This window comes from Strigops habroptila, chromosome 10 (assembly GCF_004027225.2).
Source record: "Strigops habroptila isolate Jane chromosome 10, bStrHab1.2.pri, whole genome shotgun sequence".
Classification (NCBI taxonomy): domain Eukaryota; kingdom Metazoa; phylum Chordata; class Aves; order Psittaciformes; family Psittacidae; genus Strigops; species Strigops habroptila.
The window spans coordinates 18,195,956-18,215,774 of NC_046359.1; the positions used below are offsets into that span (position 1 = coordinate 18,195,956).

Genomic DNA, 19,819 nt, shown 5'->3' on the forward strand with positions numbered 1-19,819 from the left:
CTTAGAAAGAATTACTGCCTGAGTATTTGAGTGAGAAAATCTGCGCAGGGAAAGAAACCCCGAACCCTCCTATGCTTTTTCTTTCCCCCTGCAGTTGATAGAGTTAATGCCTCAATCCAGAAGTCGTATACAGTGACTACTGTATTCATATTCTAACACAATCTTAAAAAAGTATGATGTCTATTCCAGTAAAAAAAATTATTTTTCCAAATAGTGTCTCCTGCTATAAAAATAACCATAGTCTGTCCCATTTGAAATCCATAGCACACAAGGTAAGGCAGAGAACAGCAATTAATATGGATCATTTAATAGGATGCCATGCTGTACTAACTTATGGGAAATAAAAGTCTGCTCTTCAGAGACTAGTTTTTGTTCAAGTAGTTTCTAAAATCATGAAGACATTTTGTTCATTTGTAAAACACTTTCCTTCTTTGTGCCAGAATGATTCATTAGCAAAAACATTCCAAAGTTTTAAAATTCAAGTATAAAATTATTCTTGCTGTTCTGTACAGGACAAACTTCTATAAATATTTTCTATGTAAGGATTACCTTTTCCATTACAAAAATTGCAACTGTTACCAGAGTACGAAAAAAGTAGGCTTAGCAACTACATCTATTTCAGAGGAACTCCATACTCATTCATAGCACTCATAGCATTCATAGCAAGAGATATACCCACATATATAAATGCAGACAATGATATAAAAGTATGCAAATAAGTGAGTAAATATATTATTCTAGTTAATAAATGGAAAGAATTTTGTGCGTATGATGATTCTGACTTGAATTAGCTATAATGTTTGCAGCTGTCTTGCAGATCACCACAGACATCTCAGTCTTAGCTTCTTGGGCACAGGCAACCAGCTACAAAAGCAGATTACGTATGTTTCAATAAATTTCTACAGCCCCAATTCAGACTCAGTTGCAGAGTGCAGCGATGGTTTTCCTTTTTTGCTGCTGCTATGGCAATTCTTATCTTCATGTACTGGCCTATAGGCTAAATTCGTAACTTGCTGAACAGGCTAAACCAAGATCTGAAATGCACAAACTCTGAAATAAAAATATTGCCATCTTCAGATAATTTACTTCTGGTAGTAAATTAAGTATTCCCTTCACTTTATTTACAGGACAAAAACACCCCTATGTAAGCCCACTCCAATGTGAGAGAAACATCAAAAATTCCTATAATCAAAGCATTCCAGCAATGTCTCCTCCAGAACAGATGACTGTGAATTCCCCACAGCACTCAGTTAGAAGAATTTTCCTTTTGAGCATTCCCTTACATAAGGTAGAGTGGAAACTTTAAACATATGAAATGCACTTTTACTCTTACCAGAAAAGACACTGGGAATCTTGGAAAGAAAACTTTTGACTGTACGAATAGGAATCCCATTTTTCTCATCTTGCATGCGGGCTATGACGTCTTCCATCTGAACATAGGTAAAAGAAAGAATAAAGAAATCCAGAATTATTTCCTAAAATAAATTCTCCAAGAAATCCTACATCAATCTCTCAGAATGACAAATCCACTCTCACTATTTCTTTTTAAACTTATAGTTAATATTTTGTATTTTTATTGAACAGGCTAAAAAAATTGCAAGTAATTTATTCTTGGACAACATTAAAAAATTGTACATGCTCAAAGTCACTTGAGAAAGAAATACCAACTGAGAACAGAGAGATTTAGTTAAAGTAGTTAAAAGAAGTAGTTAAAAAACATTGCTGGATATAAAATATGTGTTGATTGTCTTACTGGCATTGTACCACATATAAAAGCAAAATAGATTCATGCAGCCTTCTAGGGGATTGATACAGTTCTCAAAAAGTCTGTTCAAAAAAAAAATAGAGCTTTTAAGTTCAAACCAAACATTCATTTTTCTCTTTTGAGAAGAGGAAAAAAAATACATGATGCAATTTTTCATCCCTGGAGACAGCAGAGACAGAAACGTAAGACTTTCTGCAGGTAAACGAGTGGGTATAAAAATGTTTAAAATCACTTTGCTGTATTTTTTTAATATTTTTACATTAGTTCATTTTTCCCGACTCAATTCTTTAGGCTAATTTTGCCTGTGTATTTTATAAGTTATACCTAATACAAAGGTTCACTTTCATGCGAACTATGAACAGCAAGCCCTTTTACTGGAAAACAGAAAGAATATTTAGATAGAGTCATCGGCTGACAATGCTATTTTTTATTCTTGAGCATTTTGTAATTGACCTTTAAACATTAGATAACTTCCATTTTCTCTTTTTGAATATCTAACTCCTCAAAATATTCAATGATATCATGATAAAATGAATTACAACTATCCTTCCTTTTTCTTAAATCATCAATATACTCCATATGAAAAACCCTGTGTGACAGAGCATCTTATATTACTTCATCAGTCAAATCACCTCTGTCCCCCAATAGGTTCCCAAAGAATTTGTGGCTGGGTTGTGTTAAGAAAAGAGGCTAACAGACAAAATTCTGTTATACACCTTTTTTCACAGAAGTCAGATGACCCAAATTAGCAAACACCATTAATTGGCCCAATGGGAAGTTGTATAAAGCCAGGAAAGGGAAAAGAAGCAGGAGTCACCAGTGGTGTACGTAGGTAAAAAGAACAAAAATCCATGTCAAAAATGAGACCAAAATCAATTAGCTTGACTGCTCATGAAAAACATGTTTATACAGAGAGTATCTGGAGGTTTGCATGCTGCATGTACTTATGGATCATACATTAACAACCCAAGGAACAAAAATCCAGTGGCATAGTCCAAAATATAAAGTACATACAAGATGGAGATACTGTTAGCAAGATGTGGAAGACCAAGTATATTGCTCCGAATCCAGGAATGTACAAATGTCACAAAAGAAAAGAACCGATGTTCACTGTAATGAGTTTCATCTGATATGGAATTTAATTATTTAAATAGAAAAGGCTATTAATAATATTCTGAAGAAACTGTCAAGCAGACAAACTGCTGTCTATGAAATGGAATCTGTCCCTACATTTATTATCCATATAATAAAGGGAGGCTTGTTCCAACCGCTTCTAAATTCAGTTGGTAAACTGTCTTACTGAGCCTTTAAATGAATAAGAAGTCACTCAAATTCAGGTGAATATCTTTGCTTTATCAATTAAGTAAATTATGACCATAGATGCATGGTCTTCTATGGAAAGGAACAGAAGTAAATTTGATGATAAATTCCATGCATGCAGTGTAAGCTTATAAGAATATTGCTAGAACTGCAGAATGCATAAATGTGTGTTACACTGGGACAAAATTTGGAAGGCAATTCATACATAAGGCAATGTGATAAAGGTATTTTTGCATTATAATAAGGACTACTAGAAATGTAGGACACAATCCTGGAACATGACATTGCAGATAATATGCAGTTACCTCTTTCTCAGGATCACACAAGAGTGCAAACGTTTAATGCCTAGCATTCCTAGTGCTGTCAGTAATCAGTCCTTCAAGGGTACATGGAATAAATTGTTAACTGACATTCACATATGCTTTCCTAAACTTGCTTCATGGATAAGATTTAATCTAAACTGTATAAAACCTAACTCTGATTGGAGCTGTAGCTTTGAGGGAGTTCTCTGGCTTTGATTAGCAAAGCGAGCTCTAGGATGTCTGCACTTCAAAATTATACATTCCCTTGCCTGTTTAGCTCAGATTATTGTTCCATGTCAGAAGCAAATACTCCCTGTGCAAACGGCAGCTCCCACTCCAGACAGCTTCATTGTGAACTGCCTGGTTAATTCAGTGTACAAAGATTACTGCATAAGTGAGTGGGAATGTTCTGAAACAAGATACAAAACACAACAGCAGACTCCTGATAAGATACCGTTGCCCTGGGATTCTGTATGTTATCTGCTAGAGTACAAAATTCTTCTTTGTCTTGTCCCTTTTTAAGCACAAATCTAAAAGGTCACTTGTGTTTTGTGGTTATCTTAAACATAAGAACTCAATAAAATGAAGGGCAAATTAAAAAAAAACAAACCAACAATCAAACACACCAAAGATTCAAAACCATCTAACTCAACATATGCAGGTGCACAGTTTAACTTTCAATATATGTAGTTCCTATTTCTGTTATAGCTGCTTTAAATTCAGCAAATGTATAATCTCATCCACTGAAAAACATCTCAATTATATTTGGGAAGCAGCACTCCAGGCACTTGTCTGTCATTCATCACCAATGACCTAAGACAATGAAAAGGGCAAATTAGTTTGATTAGAATAATGAAAGAAAAATTTAATCTAATTTTGCTCAAGAAGTCTAATCTGGGAAACACGAGCTGCTGCCCGATATAATAATTTTCCTTTCTGATGTATCACTGTTTGCTTCTGAGCCACCTGACCCGATGCTCAAACGTGAAATATAAACTCCTCCACTTCGCCTCAGAATTAGGCTTTCACAGTTCTGTTTTTATGGGCTTATCTGCCTAAACCTGACTGGCTCAGGTCACACAATGGGATCTTTTTTAGCCCTAAGCCTTCTCAAAGAACACGGAGAAAACAAATCCACAAACAGCTGCCTCCTGATCACTCTTCAAATGAAGCTCAATGTGCTTGAGAAAAGGAACTTGTAGAAGGACATCTTTTAGATTTTCAGTTATCATTATGCACAATTAACAGGGAAAGGGTAGCTAGAAGGAAGTTCACAGTGCAGCACAGATTCTACAGGAGCACTTCTAAATAAATACACTTTAAAAAATGCGCCATTTATTTACCAGTGAGGCAATTCTAACTGGGACAAAACTTCACTAATCTTCTGATGCATAGGCACCTCAGACCAAACTTATAATATTAATATTTAAAACATCACTCATCTCCTTGTGAAAGATAATTTGCAGTCTTCATCTTGACATGTAAGGACTCTGTGAAATCTGTTTCAAAGACTGACTCTGACAACAGTGACAATGCATCTTATATGAAGCAAAAAGAAAGATATCAATATCCTGTAATAGAAAGGTTACAGGATATGGGAGCCATTGAATAATGACTCTGCTCCAAACATGCTGGGAACTATGCATGGAGACACGCATAAATTACCTCACCTCAGGGGCAGAACCCATGAAGAACTAACAAGCCAACACAGTCAGTAGCATCTGGCCTTGGGGAAGAGAGATTAAACATTATCAAATGGGAAGTGAAGGTGATGGTTTCAGTCCTGTGTATTGCTAAAAGTCCACTGAAAGACTAGGCTTATTAGGCTTCTCTTCTTCTTTGATATGACCATAAGAGGTTTCTGCCATATAAGGTACAATTAACCCCCCTTCTATCTTTAATCATCAGTCACTACCTAAAGGTATCTGTCTTTCTCCATTACTGACAGTGGAAGTCTTAACAAGAAACCAGGACTAGTATCCTTTAGCTATTTACAGCTACATGAAATGAATTCAACTCCTAGAAGCAGAATTTTTATGGTTCCTTAGATTTCACTCCATGTGGTTTGGGAAGACTCTGATCTTTCAATTTCTAAATCTAAATATGAATTTCATTGCTAATCATCCACACATCTTGCAAAAATTATCCCCTTGTACCATAATTCAGCATCACTGATTCTTAAGAAGTAGGGTTTTTAATTAATTCAAAGATGACAAAAGTCAAAAGCTCAAAAAGTTTGTCAGTGCAGTACAAGAGTATTTTCTTCCCTTAAAAACAAAGCTAAATAAACTCCACATAAAGGTGGTCACTAGATACAAGGATTCCAAGACTGAAAAAAAAAAGCAATGATCTGGAACTAACTAAAGTTCAAGAGATGCATTTTAATGCTTGAAACCTTGACCTACCTACACATTTACAGGTATCTCAATTCCATTTCTATTACTAAAACTAATTTCAGTGCCAGGGAATTAAATGTATATCCAGGAATACTAGAATGAAACTAAGCATAATTTTTTACTCGGTTATGGTACCTCAGAACAGCAAATTGCTGTTGAGTGTACTGGGGTCCACCCACACTACAGCTTTGTTAATTTTACTTAAATATTTCCTCTTCATTTTACCCAAAGACAGGGGCGGAATAATGCAGTGGAACTAACTACAAAACTCATCCAAACTTGTTAACAAAGTACACCAAGTTACAATACGTAATAATTTCTTACACTGTTCACCAAGTTTCCCTAAACAATTTTTTCCTTCCCTAGTTAAACACATTACTGAGTCCAAGGTCACTAGTGCAGCTGGCCAGCAGTTGGAAGAGGCTTTCCTTAGCCAGCCCCCATACAGAGACACACATGAAGCAACAAGCTGCACTGCTTGTTTTCAAGGTAATGGCAATTTTTTTCCATTTTCCAACACTTGCTAACTACACAGAATATATTCTCATCTCGTTAGCATTATACTGATAATAAATTACCTGTAACTGCTCATCCTTTCAATAGCACTCCTCTCTTGAAACTCCATTGTATGACAAATGCTCTGCCTCACGCTGCCAATTGTACTGCAAATTTTCTGTTGAGACCTCCATCAGCTAAAAAGCCTGTAATTGCAGGATGTAGACAATTCATAAGAAAGTATTTTGATGTGGTTCATTGAGGCAAAAAATCTGTATATTTACATGAATGGCTAAACTTCCCCATCAGAGTTACAGTTTAGGAGCCTCTGACTCTCTCCCTTCCCATGTGAGCTGCTCTTTGCCAGGACTACACATGCCAACAATCACTGCAATATCCTTCTTTAATTGAATCATTATAGTGCCACCGGAGAGCTGCCCAACCCAGTGAACCAGCGGGCATTGTTCAGCTAGTCAAGCTGCATCACAGAGAAGAAAAGAGCACAAAATACAGGAACTATAAATCCCGTGAGGCTGCACTGACAAGCAGAGATACAGGCAAACTGATTGCCAGACAAAATATGTCAGTGTTGCTCACAAACTAAAGCAAATCATCTCAGGTCAGCAGTGCTGACAACTCTTTTTCTAAATCAAGTGTGTAGAAATGAGATGGTTTGACATCTCTGTATCAAAGATTTTAGCATTTTCCATTTAATGTAGAATTGGGTTATTTCAACTCTTCATTCCTAGTTGGGATGAAAAAAAGACAAGTTTAAAACATTCACAAGTCCAGAAAAGCAAATTTAGACTTTTTTACTACAGTACAGTGCTGAAAGATGGCTTAAACCATGTAAGATTAAACAAACTGTTAATGACAGTCATGCATAAACTATCTGAGCTTGCTAAAAAAAAAAAAGCTGTCAGGCAATATTGTTCTCTGGTCTACCAATACAGGGAGCTGCCCTAAGCTGATGAACACTAAATTAGAGAATAACTTAATGAAAAGAATACAAGAATGACCAGTCTCATATTTTCAGAACCTCTACTTGCTGAACTGACACCATAAAATTAAATGTCAAATCAACACAAAAGTTTCCAATCATATTAAATGGATGCAATGGAGACAGGTTGAAGAGCCTCATTTACTATATACACCTATGATGCCGACTCGTCTGCCTCAAGTTCCTTTCCTTTTGCAGTATGAAGTCACCGGTGTGATCAAATAGTTCATTCTCTCTCCTCAGACAGAATATTTGTGGAAAGCCAAAGATGTTTTGGCTTTGCATGTAGCACAAAACTCTGTATTGAAGCACTGTCTGTCATCACTTTTATATCTGCATTTGTAATTTTTAATTTGTGAATTTCTAATTAAAAATCAAATTTATTTGCCCTATTTATCTGTACTGTGTCAGATAGAGCAAATAACTAACGTTACAAATTGGTTATAAAACAAGGATGGCATTACATATATATTAGCAGCTTGTGCTAACATTAAATGAGTGCAGGGCAAACTTTCGTCATTCGTTAAGAATAATTTAAGTTATTTTGAATTTATTTGAAAAACGATGCCAGTTTCATGCAATTATTATTGAGACCTGATTCTTTTCTAATTAGACAAACAGTCCCACTGGGCTTGTCCTTGCCATCAACACTACATGTTCACCACTGAACTCGCATTAATACATTAGACTCTGCACACTTTGCTGATTTAGAACTGTGCTTTTGAAATGATAATTTTAAGCACATTCTTGTGTTACTGATGCATCAAAAATGCTTAATCAACAAACCCAGTATTTCATGTTAAAAGTGCTTGTAGTTTAATACAAATCATACAAGTAGTTCTTTTATGCTTTTAATTCCTGTGCCTTGCCCATTTTCAGCAGTTATACCAAGTTCTGGATATCAATACCTGTGGAAGCAGAGAGTTCAAGGGACAATGAATGAACATGCACTTACAGAGATGCAGCTAGGCTACTATAAAAGAAACAGTATCCACGTTTCAGTAGTGATGAGCTATCTAATAATAAAGTTGATGAAAATAAATCCCTTCCTAGATATGTTCTCTCAAAGGCAAAAAAAAGTGCAATCTTTATGTAAAGTTTACTGAAATCACACAGAATATGCAAAACCAGTTAAAGTTCTTAGCAGCTCAGATACTGATAACTACTCCACAGCAAAGAATTTTCTACAAAGTTACTTTACAAGGTTTTACTTGGAAGAGAGAGTATCTGAGCAAGAAATACAGTTTTGGAATTAAAAACGCTGAAAAATATAAACAGTCTACTGAAATAGAACTTAGTTGACCTCTTTTTAATACTTTATGGAAGATGGATAACTTAAAAGCATATTTTGAACTTCTGTGATTAACCTGTAATCATGTGGCCTGTTTGGAAGCTACAACTGTCGGTGATCCCTAGATAAAGAATGGATAAAGGTTAATTCCCATCACATAAAACCATCCAATATTGAATGGAAAAATCTTGAAGATACCATATAGTACATTCTGTAGATAGTGATTTATGCCAATAAGTTATTCTTTTTTCTCCCTTGGATTGCTAATGTTCAACTAGTGGTTTGATGCACCAAGATATCACATAATATGACCTTTTTCTCTGCCTCATACAATGGGTAAACTGTAGATCTCCCAGTAATGTTCCATTTCTACCACCACTCTACTGCGATTTCTTGCTGTGCCTTCTTCGGATAAGTTGAACTGAAAGCATTTAATTAATACTGAATCACGCCAAGAAAAAAGCACTGCTCTATTCTAATTCAGAAAAATAGCCCATGTTTGCTTCTGTCAGTAAAGCTTTTGAAGAATTCAGCATGTCAGAACTATGTCAACAAACCCATAACACAGCATGGGCTATTAGTTCCATTGTTTTCAATTAGATTTTTTTTTTTGTCTCACCTAAGAGTCTTACATCTAAATATATAGGACATAAATCCAGTTCTCTGCATGTGTATTAATGCTGTATGGCCGGACAGTGAACAGCAGACTTGAAGTAGTTTCTGAAAGCTACGCAATTGGTATTACAGAAAAACCATGTAACTTTGGGGGAATATATCATACTGATGCAGCTTTGGAATCAAGAAAAGGTTACAGAAAATGCTATTCTAACTATATGAAAAATCGGGTAGGTGGCAATTCCAGCTCCATGGCCTTCATGAAATTTAAAACAATAAAAAAACTTATTAAGTAAGGATGAAGGTTGTATCGTTTAAATTAAGCACTTGAAAAATAATTCAAATATTCTTTAAAATTGTTTTATACTACTAATACTTCATAATTCATTTTTACTCTGGCCTTTCAAAGCCAAGAAGCATTCTCTGTATTTAGGAAATGTCACAATCAGACACGGAAAAGAAAAATCTATGCACTCATGCAGAATTTACCACTTCAAATGGATGGCTTTCACGGTTAAATTCCAGATAGAAAAAGAAAAGCACTTCCATTTATTTATATGTTTTTCTTAGAACTTAGAAATTATTAATTAGAATTAACTAGAAATACAACATTCTCAAGCCTTGAACACTAGTGTTGCACAACCAGAGAAAGCTTACCCGAAGGAGTTAAAAAACACATCCAGACAGTGAAATTTCAAAACAAAAGAAGTCAATGATAATTTTGGAAATTGTATCTCTGCTTTTCAGTAAAATTAATATTTCATTACAGGTGTGAAACGTTGGTTAGAATGACAGAGGAAAAGGAAGCATTACTACGGGTACTTGATAAGGAAACAGCTTGATGAAGAAGGTCTTGGTGAAAGAATTTACATTAATAGAGGGATTTCTGTAAGAATACATCATGCAGAATATTTGTTTTTAAGCAACTAAAATTATAAATAACATTTATTAATTTGTCAGGCCATTACTTGGGCTTCTAAACTGATCTTTCAGCGATAGAAATAATGTTTCTTAGGCAAAATGCTCATTTTTGAAATAAGGTCTTTCAAAACCAAGATGTTTCCTGAGTTATACTGATAGCTTGTGATATGATGGTTCTGACATAAAAAACGGAGTCTCCTGCATATTTCCTGTATATTTCAGGCAAGTTCAACTTGAGGTCCCAAATGCACTTTTCAAAACAACATTACAAAAATGCTGAAAAGGTTTGGATTTTTTTCCAAGAAGGTACAAAAGCAAAATGTCAAAACTCAACTGAAACAAACAAAAAAAAAACCAACCCCAGAACATATTCTGGTACAGGCTAAGATTTTAACGAAGAAAACACAAGCACACGTTTTTGTAGGAAATGCAGAACAAATACTAAGTTAGCTTATACATATCTAACTCAGATAAAAAATTAAAGTGCATTTTGCCTTCATAAAAAATACTAACAAAAATATGAGATACATAATAGAGCAGAGTCATGATATATTCATGTACCCAAAAAACAAGTGACATTCCTCAGGAGAATACTTGCATTTAGTGCAAAGTATTGTTGTTTAAGTCTAAAGTCCACAAAAACAGATGTTTTCTAAATTGGAACAGCTTTCTTACATCATCAGTTACTAATGATTTTAAATCTTAATTTGTCTGGTTGGAATCTCTTTTTCTCACTTGTCAGATGATCTCAAACATTACAAAGCAACATCACAGCAGCAGATCATTTTAGAAGCAGCTATTGCCAAGCAAGGAGGAGACCTTTTTAAAAATATGCAACACCATTATTCTTCAAATGCTGAAAGGAAACAAGTAGTTACAAGAAATGTTTAAACTTACATTGACAGAAATAACATTTCAGGGTAAACAATGATATGAAAATGGAATATGAATTTAGAAAATGAGCCTGTTTATAATAGCTGATGAGGACGCTGACCAAAGCAGAGGATTACTTTTCCATTCACAATGAAATGGCAAGGGGGAATGCTATTATCATTGAATCATAGAATAGTTTGGGTTGGGGGAGACCTCCAAAGATGATCTAGTCCAACCTCTCTGCGTTAAGTAGGGACATCTTAAACTAGATCAGGTTGCTCAGAGATTTGTCCAGCCTGGCTTGAATGTTTCCAGGGATGGGACATCTACCATCTCTCTGTACAACCTGTCCCAGTGTTTCACCAACATGTGGAGAAGAAAAGGTCGATATATTCTGGTGATTTCTGCAGTGCTTTCTGCCCTGCGGCAGGGAAAGACTGAAGAATGCAAGCTGGTTGTCTTCTAATATTTCAGCATCTAGGGAACTGAGATACTGTATGAAACCTAAATTTCTAGCTCTTTTCCTCTGAGGTATCAAACTCCACTAAATACAGAAATACAACTGCTACCATCAAAACAGATTTTTACTAGTAATTTGTAAATCATGCTCTTGTAAAAAATTGTTCTTAATAATTGTATTACAGTATGGTAAGATTTCAGTATCAATTTTATTTGGCATTTTTTTAAAAAATGGGCTACTGATGCAATACAGTAATGTAGCATTATATGACAGATGGATTGGTTTCACAGTAGTCTGTTCACCCTCTGTTACACAACTTATTTGAAAACAAATATTTTACCTAATCTGAATAGACAAAAACTAGACAGTTGTGGATAATTTCACTGTGTTGGTTCTTAAAGCATGTCTAATTCATCCATTTTCAATTTAAGAAAAGAAACAAATGAATTACTGAAGTACAATTCTGCCAACTGAACAATACAGAAATAGAACAGCTAAAGTCCATAGAAATACAATCATGGTACATATTATATGCAAAAAACGTATCAAGAAGAGTACTGAAATAAATGAAATTCAGCATTTCAATAATTTTCTATAAGATTTAGCTACCAGCATTTCAGTAACACCAGTATGTTTGCCTTTCTCATTAAAAATCTTATAATATCCTTTGAGTCAGTAGAAGTTCCAGGCCTGTTCATCTTTTTCTACTTTTGAGAACATCACACACACACACACCAGTAACTTTCATGCTAAAACGCAAACCTACCTAATATAGTTCTTGCTAGTAGCAATTCAGGAACTGCAGTGCAAACTATAAGCTTATGTAAGACAAGCAAGGTATACAAATATTAGCCTGCCATTCAGTGACAAAATGAGGAATTTCTTCATGTCAAGCAACATTTGTTCATCTCTCATTAACTACACAAATTAATCAAGCTTCCCATTAGAATGTGAAAAAAATCCCAGGTCATAGGTGTTCATATTCAGCAAGGAGTAATAACAAAAGAAGTTCCACACACTTTTTCTGGGGGAGAAAAAAAAAATATTGGGGGGAACCTATGTGGAAGGTAAAAGCTCTTTTTTTTTTTTTTTTTGCAGTGAGTTTTACAGTTTGGAAATACATTTTAATTCGAATGGGGGAAAAAAACCACAAAATGTGAGTATTTGCTATGAAATAAAATTATAAAAACAAATATTTCAGGTAAAATAACTATTTGAAAAAAAGTATTTCTGTAATCTATTATGGAAGAGTATAATTAAAGAGTAATTAAAACAATGAAAGGTATTTTGCAAAGAATGTCAAAACTGCCACCATTTGAGTTATAATTTCTCAGCATTTCCAAAATTATTCTAGTACGGGATTCTATTTATATGAGCTTGATTCTAAGATGAATTTAAAATCCTATTTTCCTCAGAGTGAATGATTTTATAATATTCAGAAAATCCTGGCATTCTCCTAAAAATTACTAAAATGATAGCAGCAGAGTAACTTCATTAACAGAATGTAGCCCATTGCTTCCTTTAGCAGTTATTCAGGAGGAGAGAGTTAGTCAGAATTTTGATAAGGGTTTTTGATTCTACACAGTGAATAGACAAAAGAGAAATGAGAGTTCCTTGTTTGAAAATGAAAGCTAAGCTACCCATACTCTTTTATCAAAGCACGCTTTCCCAGGAGCTTTCTTAAAAGGAATCTCTGATAAAGTGCAATAGTGCCAGTCCATCAAACTCCATTAGCGCATTTAATTCCATCATACATAGTTAACTTAAACACACAGACACACAGTGAGACTTGGCTTTATCTCTTAAAGTTACCTGATGTCCAGAAGCCCTGCCCATCCCCATTAAAAAAGGACCTAGTTTTTTCTCAATCCCACTCAATATTGCTGTATTTTCCCAACGAACCTCTACCATGTGTTGGTACAGGATCAATTTCAATAAAGCCTTATTCATCAAAGCACTTAAACAGTTGGTAAACTTTAAGGCTGAAAATGAAAGTAACTAAATACCTAATTCACATTAAAACACAGTGGACTGACATGTCAAAAGACAGCGGATGACACAAAGAAGAATGTGTACATTCCAGTACTTTGTGAAATAGGAACCCATTCCAATGTGACATTTCCTAGTTTATATTTTGGCTGGTTGCAATATAATTAGCAAACATAGAACATATTTTGTGATACTTCCTTTCAGTTGTATGTAGCAATTACATTGGCTCTAGCACTTCACTGGACTTGCTCTGAAGGGATGAATGAAATTAAAAACTAACTCCTGTCTTATTTAATTTTGCTCTGTTAAAAAAAATAAATTATTTTTATGAATTTATGTTATATTTCTACAGAATATCCAACTATAATTTCCTTACAGATAAAGGAAGTAATTTCATTGAAAAAGGCTATTTTGCCATCAAAACAGTAGCTTTTGAATTCTGATGATTTAGACACTTTAAAGCAAATCAGGTCTGAATGTTCTGTACTTGTCCAATTCAGTCAGTTTGACATTTACTGTATTTACATTTTATTTTCGTTTGTAGTCAAATCCCTTTTCATTAGAAATATCCTGTGTCTTTATTGTCAAATCATGTTTGTGCCACAAAAGAAAGTAGAACAGCAGTCATTAACAGATTTGAAATATATGTGCTCTGAAAATTGTGAACGATGCCTATAAACCATTTGTTTAGCCTATCTGACACACAATCTGGAAAGGAAATACTATTTCCTTATAAATCAGTTTTGGTATTCACATACATATGCACACAATGAGAACAGAACAATATTCAAATCAGACGCACTGTAATTTAGAACCAAAAACTGAAAATAGATTTAAGAACCACCAATTCATTTGTGCAATTATTTTTTACTCTGGAAAAATTTAGGCAAAATACTGCATGAAAGAATTAATTGAGAAATGTATGTTTCAGCCAAATTTTATTTTGCCAGAAGGACAGAATCATTCTCGGTATTAGTTACGGTGGGCAGAATATATGACACAATGCATAATGGAAGTCTGGATGCCATACACACCTTTCTTTTAGCCATAAGTTTGGACAAGGCATCTCAACTCAATCTCAAATCTCTCAGCTGATGTGGACTTGGTTAATTTGAAGAGTTGGAAGAGTCAGAATCTCTGTACTACATCCAGCTGGATCAAACTGGTAACTTGAATGTGGGTCTTGGAATTCATGGATCACAAGTTTCATAGAAACTTACTCTCAGAACAGAGAAGCTTGATTGTAATAAAGCCATTTCTCACTCAAAAAATCCCAACTGCTTTTGAAGAGCAGTTTTTCCACCAGTAGTTTCTCTGTCTTACCAGTTTAAAGGATGGAAAATAACAGGGTTTAACAACCAGTGCACTACTTCACATAGTCCTGTATCTGTGCTAGAGAGCACTTAGGACCCATTTCAGACTCCAAATATATTAGAGATTAATAATTGCTACAAGAAATAGGATACTCAAAAAAACATATGACCCTATACAGAGGGATTACCCTGCAAGAGACATCTACACTAGTAAGAGAAAATACAATAAATAGAGGCAGTCTGCGAGCACCTACCCCTCCCAAGAAAGAAACACAGATTCATACTTTTGTCTGAAAAGAGTATATCACACAACTATTCTTTACCCAGGCAAAATTAAGAAGCTGCAGACGACATGTACAAATACAGTAAACCATAATTCTGTTCTGATCAATTGTTTCAAACAAGGTGGGAGAAAGTAAAATACCTAAACACACCAATGGTGGTAAGATTCCTCTGGCATTTGGAAAAAACAGAGCAAGCTGCATTTGCAGAGGGATTACTTGACTTGGGAGTCCTTGGTTTTCTTCTCCAATTTGCCACCAACTGCAAGTCACTGCAATCTCTGGCTGAGAAATCCAAGACACAACTAAAGAAACCACCATTAACAAAACAGCTTTCTAAATACTTCTGATTTGTTGGAGCACTGTAACACTAGATAAAATTAAAGCATTCACATTTTCCACAGACTGGAGTTTTTTTCCATTTCAGTAATCTGCAGAGTCATGACATTTTTTTCCATGTTATCTTTTCTCAGAGGCATGAATTAAAGCCTACTGTAGTCATCGCAGGCATTTCCTTTGATATTTTGGGAATAAATCCTAGTACCTCTAGGCACTGCTCTTCTAAATATTAACTGCTTTATGACTGTCACAGCATATCTCCTCTTTTCCTATGAAAAGCTGAACTATTCATCAAGTTCTAGAAATTAAATTTAGGAGGTTGCATGCCATTCACCAAATTGCAGCCCTACTTTTGCAGAGTAGATATTTATCCCAGTATTTTTATACAGTACAGATACACATATATATGTACATGTATGTATCTAAGTGTGATTTTTTTAATCTTGTATTATAAAAAAACCAAACCTTATAAACTTTGATGCAAAAGGGCTTGCTTGGACATGCTGAAATACTGATTTTAGACTTCTTATCAAACTATTTGCTTACCATTCTAAATTCTAAGTTATATTTATGAATTCATGCAGTAATCACTAGCACATTTAAGTGTACTTTCCAAACAAAATACATGCAAGAAATGCCCAAACACACATTTATGTCTAAGGCTCATTAGAAATAGATAGATCAATTTGCACCTTGTCCCAAAAGGGACAAAAGGCAGTGATGGTATGCTTTACCTCCTTTTCCTTGTTATGTCAGTTAGGCTTAGTATCCTGTCAGAGCATCCCCACTGTGGATTCTAAAGCATCTCAAGAAGTTGTAACAACCAACTGGAAAGTGTGAATCAGAATTTTTTCAAGCGCCTACACAGCGAAATGAGTTAATACTACCAAAGAACTAACAAAAATAACAAGTTTCTAATCTCAGAATCTAGACTTCATTCTAGGGACCAAGTCATTCCAATGATTAAATATTCTAAATCAGATCATTAAACCGTAATTTCTAACCAAGAGCTTAAAAGCAGCACATTGCATGTCCTTTGACAGTCTCAGTGCCAACTTTAAAAAGTTAAACGAGGTGCCAGCAGATAGAAATCCATTAACACAGGACTGAATCCTTTCTGGCATTGCCCTGAAACTTAACTGAGAGTTCAGCACCAGGATGGTTCTACCTCAGTCACTCTGCAGTTCGGATACAGGCAACTGGGACAGCACAGCACCCCAAGGGCTCCTGCTCTGAAGCAGTACACCAAGCTGCTTTTGCTGCATTTTCTTTCGCATCTTTGCCAAGCGCATATGTAAAGCAATAATTAATTCTCAACTTCACTAATTCTCACCTGATGTCACCTCAGGAATTGTCAAAGTGCTCACTCCAGCACTAAAAATCAAATTAATACAAATAATAGGTGTTTAATGTGAAATTTACTTCAGAACTTCAGACATACAGCAAGGCTTATAGACTCAAGACATTCACAGTAGTTCTGTTACATTGACTACAAACTTAACAGCACTTAAAAGGTTCAACTTCTCTAGATTTTTTAATTTAACTGCTAGCAGATAAGTCAACAGTAGCATTCCCTTTTCTGACTATAGAGAAGACAGAAATTATTAACATTTACAGCTAGAGAAGATGTAGTGAAGAAAAAGAGAAGGGAGGGCAAGAATAAGTGAAGCTATGGAATCAGGTCTATGCAGGAAGGGGGTTAACATCTGGATTGAAAAAATCAGAATCAAGATGACCAAATGGAGAGAAGACATATGTGAAAGACATAGGCAGGGCTTTGATCTAAAGAAAGAGGCCCACAGCAGGGGGATTGGACTAGATGACACATGGCGTAAAGACATCAAATGAAGTTACATTAGGCAAAAGGCTTAAGGCAAAGGAAGAAATTTATACATAAATTTGTTGTGAGACACAAATTTAGCTAAATAAAATTGATTGGTACTCAAGTTTCTGCAGCACATGGGAGACTTAAAATTTAACTGAGCTCTACGTTAGCTATACTAGTAGAAAAGCACAGCACTCATTGCTGTTGAAAGAACCTCAGTCACAGTTTTTAAAGATGCATAAACAACAGTATACTATTTTAAACACATTATTTACATTTAGGTCATGCTTCCTCATCCTTGGTATCTTCAAGACTTCGTTGCAAAAAGGTTGGCTGGGTGGGACTGTTCGCTTCTGAGAACCCTGATAATCATTTAGTGCCTCTGTTAGGAGGATGCATGACAGAAGAGTGCTACATATATTGTGTCTTTAGTGCACACGACTGAGAACAGTTCATAAATGGAACAAGGAAGAAAATGAGATAGTGGCTTCATGCTGAATTCAAATCATAATGAAGTGAATCAACAAAAAAATCAGACTTTTTTTTTAAATGAACCTACAGAGCTGTACATGCTGACATACAGAAGTGCACAGACACAAAACCACGGTTTTAGTATTTGTTTCTCATCCTTCCTCCATGCCCATCAAAATCTCTGAGAACTAGATTATTGCTTTATCTTCAAAAGCTATTTTAAATAATACTGTTTTCAAACTGTATCATTTTATTTAAATCTTTATCCAGTAATTTCATTTTAAACTACTAAAATTAAAAAACTTTCCAAAATAACAAGTTTTAGTTGAAAATCCACTGTTCAATTTTTTTCCAGACATAGCAATTTCATTATTTTGTTATTTCTGAGAAAATGGGGAAAAAGCATCTTTGCTTTAAACTAAGACCAACAGGAGAGGGAAAGGATGAGCAAAAATCAAGTGAGGAAGTGGTGGACAAGCTTGCAAACAAAAGGTATGTGGGGTTTATTAGACACAAAGGTCCTCATGATCAACAGCACAGGACTGAAGGGAGCCCACCTCAAGTGTATGCACATAAATAAGGATGTGCCTACAGGACAGCACTGTGAGGAAACCTCTCTTACCTTTCCTGGGAAGTCACCATGACTGGGTGCCTCTCTGAAGTGCCTGCACATCAATGCATGCAGCAAGAGGAACAAGCAGGAGGAATGAAAGACCTGCCGGCAGTTAGTTGCAGGGCTACAACTTATTGGGATGTTAGAGACCAGGTGATCTCTCTGTTCATAGCTCATGCAGTGAAAGTCCTGCAATGGGTTTATAGGGGCTCTTTGCGAAGGACAGGCTGGAAGGGAAGGAGGAAGTGTTGCCTGTTATGCAGGAGAACAATGGGAATGCGTGGAGCTCTACCCTAGATGGATGTGGAGCCAGTGAAGAACAGGATTAGTGGGTAGACCAACGTGAGTGATGATACAGTGTGTCTGCTACAGGCCATGTAATCAGAAAGCAGACAATGCCTTCTTCAGACAGCTGGAAGAAGGCTCACGTTCATAGGCCCTGGTCTTCATGGGGGCTTTAACCATCCTGATACCTGCCAGAAGTGCAACACAGCAGGGCACAAACAATCCAGAAGGTTTCTGGAGTGCATTGATGGTAACTTCCTGACAGAGATGATCGACAAGCTGAGAAGGGCAGGTGCCCTGTTGAACTTCATGTCCTCTCAAGTAAAAAAATGGTTGGGGGCAGCCTTGGTGAAAAGGGCTTCTACAGGTGTATAAGCAGCAAAAGGAAGACAAGGAAAAATATGAGGGTCCTGCTGCTGAAGCAAGGGACTTTGTGGCAAAGGCCATGGAAGAACCTGAGATACTCAACGCTTTCTTTGCCTCAGTCATTACGGGAAAGGAACCCCAGAAAAAAGAAAATACTTTAGTTTTTAATGTAAGGACAATAGAATGCTGAAACAGGTTGCTCGGGGAGCTTGTAAAGTCTCCAACCTTGGAGATACTCAAAACCTGGCTGGGCACAATCCTGAACAACCCGGTTTGTTTAAGCCTATTTCTTCCCTGCTTAAAGCAGTGTGGTTGAACAAGCTGATCTCCAGAGGTCTCTTCCTGCCTCAAATGTTCTGTGATTTCACCAGGCCTGTCATTAGGCTACTACTTAACAGCAATCCCATGATTACCTGATGCCTCAGCATGAAGATATATAAGTAGCCTAGGACTGAATGATAACTGTAAAAATTTTATTTTACCACCCCATTTTTTTTTCACCACAAAATGACAAAATCATTCAGTCCCAAACTGCAGCTGCCTTATTAGATTTTATAGAGAAGTAGAAAGATATTATATACAACTAGCTTTGCCATTCAACATTCTCTGGTAGCTCAAGAAGCTGAATGACACTTTCTTAAGCATCACATACAATACCCTTTCTTGTTAGCAGGTACTTCTGAATGAAGGATCTGTACACATCGAGGAATGGCAATAAAATGAGAGTTCAGGGATTAAAAATGCCTGAATATAAGCTTATTTTTCTCTGGATAAACGCTTTTATGAAAGGTGGGCTCAAAATCCTCCAAAGCAATGAGTTCCTTCATCTTCAAGGTCTCCCTGAGATGATCAAGGTGATCAGAACTTAACTAGTTGGTTTCCCTACTGACGAAATGAAG

General features: G+C 35.8%; 1 protein-coding gene across 13 annotated transcripts in view; it reads right to left on the reverse strand.

Moving 5' to 3' along the window:
- RGS7 (regulator of G protein signaling 7) overlaps positions 1-19,819 on the reverse strand; it is a 285,437-nt gene that overhangs the window by 136,579 nt on the left and 129,039 nt on the right. For 12 of the 13 annotated variants that reach the window (XR_003993464.1, XR_003993463.1, XM_030499469.1 and 9 more), the window contains one exon: positions 1,334-1,430. Coding sequence is in view for 11 of the 13 variants with exons in the window: in XM_030499469.1 (XP_030355329.1) it covers positions 1,334-1,430 (97 nt within the window). In the remaining 2 variants the exon portion in view is untranslated. Of the gene's footprint in view, positions 1-1,333; positions 1,431-6,361; positions 6,485-19,819 lie in introns of all 13 variants that reach the window. The other variant, XM_030499474.1, reaches the window with a different exon arrangement.